The sequence below is a fragment of the Hyla sarda genome, chromosome 2, assembly GCF_029499605.1.
Source record: "Hyla sarda isolate aHylSar1 chromosome 2, aHylSar1.hap1, whole genome shotgun sequence".
Lineage (NCBI taxonomy): Eukaryota > Metazoa > Chordata > Amphibia > Anura > Hylidae > Hyla > Hyla sarda.
In genome coordinates this window covers 270379801-270384316 of record NC_079190.1, presented here as the reverse complement: position 1 = coordinate 270384316, position 4516 = coordinate 270379801, and the positions used below count along the sequence as shown (strand labels likewise).

At 38.1% G+C, this 4516-nt stretch overlaps 1 protein-coding gene across 1 annotated transcript; it reads left to right on the top strand.

Moving 5' to 3' along the window:
* The first annotated feature begins 970 nt into the window (after positions 1-970).
* Positions 971-2416, top strand: LOC130357438 (glucosidase 2 subunit beta-like). The gene is made up of 3 exons (XM_056560130.1): positions 971-1245; positions 1405-1686; positions 2292-2416. Exons 1-3 carry the CDS (start codon positions 1161-1163, stop codon positions 2414-2416), a joined length of 492 nt encoding a protein of 163 aa, XP_056416105.1. The 5' UTR covers positions 971-1160.
* The last annotated feature ends 2100 nt before the right edge of the window (positions 2417-4516 follow it).

Below are 4516 nucleotides of genomic sequence, written 5' to 3'. Positions count from 1 at the left end.
ATAGGCTCACCACATGTCACATGATCCTACCAGTAACCCATGGTAACAAGAGAAGTTTCATGCTTTATGCATGTGTGGTAGCCCTTGGGGGGGTGTATGATAGTGGTGGTATGGTATCGGTATGTGAAGGGTTAATGTTAACCCGATAGTTCGTGACGCCAGGCTGAGGGTTGGTATGCTGAATCAGTGTTCCGGCCTATTGCCGCCCTTCCCAGTAATGATAAGTGCATAGAATAACTGAAGGTCCACAAGGAGATTTGAACTTGATTTGAACTTGAACTTGAATAACTTTTACTGAAGTGCTTGCAATATCCACGGCACAGTCACAGTCTCATACAAACAGTCCTTAGGTTGCTTAGTGACTGGCAGTAGTTGCTGACCTTGAGGTAGACATAAAGTCTATTAATTTGGAAGAGATTTGCGGATCTGTCCGGATTTAGGGGAGTTATTAGGTCCTTGAAGCTGCAGAGTGTTTGGGTGGTGACATACTCTATAATTATAATTGTTCAGCCGTTGCCGCAAGGCTCAGGCCTAACTCACTGCAATTACTGCTGTACAGGTCTTGCTTGCCTGCTTGACCAGGAACAAGAGAGAGAGAAGATGTCCGCCGCTCCCTTATATGGGCAGGGGGCGGGGCGAATCTGATTGGTCCAAACGTCTGCCATTCACCATTACATGGTGTGATGGGATTGCTTACGTCAAAGGGCCTCCAAAGGTCCTTAAGCTAAATACCATAGAGTTCACCTCGTCACATGACCCGCAGGTCCTGCAACGCTAATGTAAACAAGTAATTAACCATTTATTTACACGTTATTCTATTTACATTAACCTATGCATAAATTAGAGATTTATACACTATAATAGAGGCGACTAGGGGTAGACTGGCTAACAGCGATCCTTAAGTCCTAGGGACTCTGGCTATGGGGACCCATGAATAAATAGGTACCGTATAGAATGCGGTAGTGGGACACCGCACATGCATTAACTCCTTAAGTGCAAAACATATGAATATGCATATTAAACAGAGTATTATGCAAAAACAGGATTAATACTGGAATCAATATAAGTGCTATGATAACAAAATATATTCTAAACCACATGTTATCTATACAATACAAGGATAGTGCATAAAAGACATTAACTTAGGACCCCAAAGGCACATGTTCAGCCGAAGGTCAAAGGCTCATCAGCAGGACAGTATTGCAGACACTGTTCGGGGACATTACACATATATCACCAGTCAAGGTATTCAACGTATGGCTGAAAAAAGACATACGTCCATCAAGTTAAACCATAGAATTAAAGTGAAGTGGTGTGGTGGGTTAAAGGGGAAGGGTTGGTATTTTATAACTGCATAGGTTATAATAACTGATTTTTAACTTCATAAACATTGTGTTATTATAGGAGCTACTCTAGCCACGGTCCGTCCAAAGCGGACCAGGCGACAGGCCGAGGCAGAGGAGGAGGAGGAGGAGGAGGGGATCATCCTGGAGGAGGAAGAGGAGGGGATCATCCTGGAGGAGGAGGAGGAGACACAGGAGCCGGAGGAGGAACAGCCAGGGCCCTCCCACATGGCCCAAGCCATACCACCACCACCACCACCACCACCAGCACCACAGGAGGGAGAGGAGGGGAATTCCTCCCCACTCTCCAGTCAAGATGTGGCCTACACTCCAAATCAGGAGAGTAAGTATATGCACACATCCTTAGAATTTTGTATGCATAAGATGTACAGAATAAAGAGGGCAACATTCAATGTGAAACAAAACAATACAGTAATTTTATAAAGTAACATTAGCCAGTAATTCATGTAAAGAAATATAAATAAATTCATGTAAATAAATAAATAAATATATATATATATATATATATATATATATATATATATATATATATATATATATATATATATATATATGTATGTGTGTGTGTGTGTTTTATATTTTTGTTATAATACCTCAGTCATGCATCGGTATCTATGGTGAGGTCCTGAAGGTTTATGATTATAGTTTTATTTTTCTTACATAATGGTATGGAATTTATTCACTGGTGATAAGATATTATTTGTAAATTAAAATAAAAAAGTTATTAGGACAAATATATTTGTTCATGTATTTAAAAAACAAATAATTTGTTAATGTTATTTCTAAAGCATTTATACTTGATAACAAAGTTATAAATTTGTTTAATATATTGTTATGCTATGTATTGTAAGTGCTTTTACATATGCTATACAAACATACATGTTACTCTTCATTACAATTAATTCTATGCTTTTTTTTTTTTATCAGTTGCGCAACAATTAAAAAAGGAAATAAAAAAAATTAAAAAAGACCATGAAAAAATGAGAAAGGACACTATGAGGATGGCGCGGAAAATAACGGGATTGGAGGAGTTGATTAATAAGTTAACATAGTTTTTTTTTTTTTTTGGTTGTTATATTTATTTCTTCTTTTTCTTTAAAAGTTAATCATAAAAAAAAAAAAAGTGTGGTCTCCTTTTTATTTATTTTCTTCCCTTGTTTAGAACAGGTGACTATAAATTTCCATGTTGGCTTTTCGTTGGGATGAGTTAACAGCAATGGTCTAATGGGTCTGCAGCATGAGTAGACATGACAGCACCAGACGTGATCGCAGCATGAGTAGTCAATATTGTGGCAAATTGACTTGGGTTCTTAAGTGACAGGAGCATGATCAGACAATATAGTGGTAGAATGACTCAGGTTTTATGTGACAGCAGCATGATCAGACAATATAGTGGTAGAATGACTCAGGTTTTATGTGACAGTAGCATGATCACACAATATAGTGGTAGAATGACTCAGGTTTCATGTGACAGTAGCATGATCACACAATATAGTGGTAGAATGACTCAGGTTTCATGTGACAGTAGCATGATCACACAATATAGTGGTAGAATGACTCAGGTTTTATGTGACAGTAGCATGATCACACAATATAGTGGTAGAATGACTCAGGTTTTATGTGACAGCAGCATGATCACACAATATAGTGGTAGAATGACTCAGGTTTCATGTGACAGTAGCATGATCACACAATATAGTGGTAGAATGACTCAGGTTTCATGTGACAGTAGCATGATCACACAATATAGTGGTAGAATGACTCAGGTTTTATGTGACAGTAGCATGATCACACAATATAGTGGTAGAATGACTCAGGTTTTATGTGACAGTAGCATGATCACACAATATAGTGGTAGAATGACTCAGGTTTTATGTGACAGTAGCATGATCACACAATATAGTGGTAGAATGACTCAGGTTTTATGTGACAGCAGCATGATCACACAATATAGTGGTAGAATGACTCAGGTTTTATGTGACAGCAGCATGATCACACAATATAGTGGTAGAATGACTCAGGTTTTATGTGACAGCAGCATGATCACACAATATAGTGGTAGAATGACTCAGGTTTTATGTGACAGTAGCATGATCACACAATATAGTGGTAGAATGACTCAGGTTTTATGTGACAGTAGCATGATCACACAATATAGTGGTAGAATGACTCAGGTTTTATGTGACAGTAGCATGATCACACAATATAGTGGTAGAATGACTCAGGTTTTATGTGACAGTAGCATGATCACACAATATAGTGGTAGAATGACTCAGGTTTTATGTGACAGTAGCATGATCACACAATATAGTGGTAGAATGACTCAGGTTTTATGTGACAGCAGCATGATCAGACAATATAGTGGTAGAATGACTCAGGTTTTATGTGACAGCAGCATGATCACACAATATAGTGGTAGAATGACTCAGGTTTTATGTGACAGTAGCATGATCACACAATATAGTGGTAGAATGACTCAGGTTTTATGTGACAGTAGCATGATCACACAATATAGTGGTAGAATGACTCAGGTTTTATGTGACAGTAGCATGATCAGACAATATAGTGGTAGAATGACTCAGGTTTTATGTGACAGTAGCATGATCAGACAATATAGTGGTAGAATGACTCAGGTTTTATGTGACAGTAGCATGATCACACAATATAGTGGTAGAATGACTCAGGTTTTATGTGACAGCAGCATGATCACACAATATAGTGGTAGAATGACTCAGGTTTTATGTGACAGTAGCATGATCACACAATATAGTGGTAGAATGACTCAGGTTTTATGTGACAGCAGCATGATCAGACAATATAGTGGTAGAATGACTCAGGTTTTATGTGACAGCAGCATGATCAGACAATATAGTGGTAGAATGACTCAGGTTTTATGTGACAGCAGCATGATCACACAATATAGTGGTAGAATGACTCAGGTTTTATGTGACAGTAGCATGATCACACAATATAGTGGTAGAATGACTCAGGTTTTATGTGACAGCAGCATGATCACACAATATAGTGGTAGAATGACTCAGGTTTTATGTGACAGTAGCATGATCACACAATATAGTGGTAGAATGACTCAGGTTTTATGTGACAGTAGCATGATCACACAATATAGTGGTAGAATGACTCAGGTTTTATGT

Bases quoted from the DNA above. Each gene is read 5' to 3' on its own strand.
- LOC130357438 (XM_056560130.1), top strand. From the start codon at position 1,161: ATGTTCAGCCGAAGGTCAAAGGCTCATCAGCAGGACAGTATTGCAGAC. The intron at 1,246-1,404 runs GTATTCAACGTA...GTGTTATTATAG, and splicing joins CACATATATCACCAGTCAAG to GAGCTACTCTAGCCACGGTC. The intron at 1,687-2,291 runs GTAAGTATATGC...TTTTTTTATCAG, and splicing joins CTACACTCCAAATCAGGAGA to TTGCGCAACAATTAAAAAAG.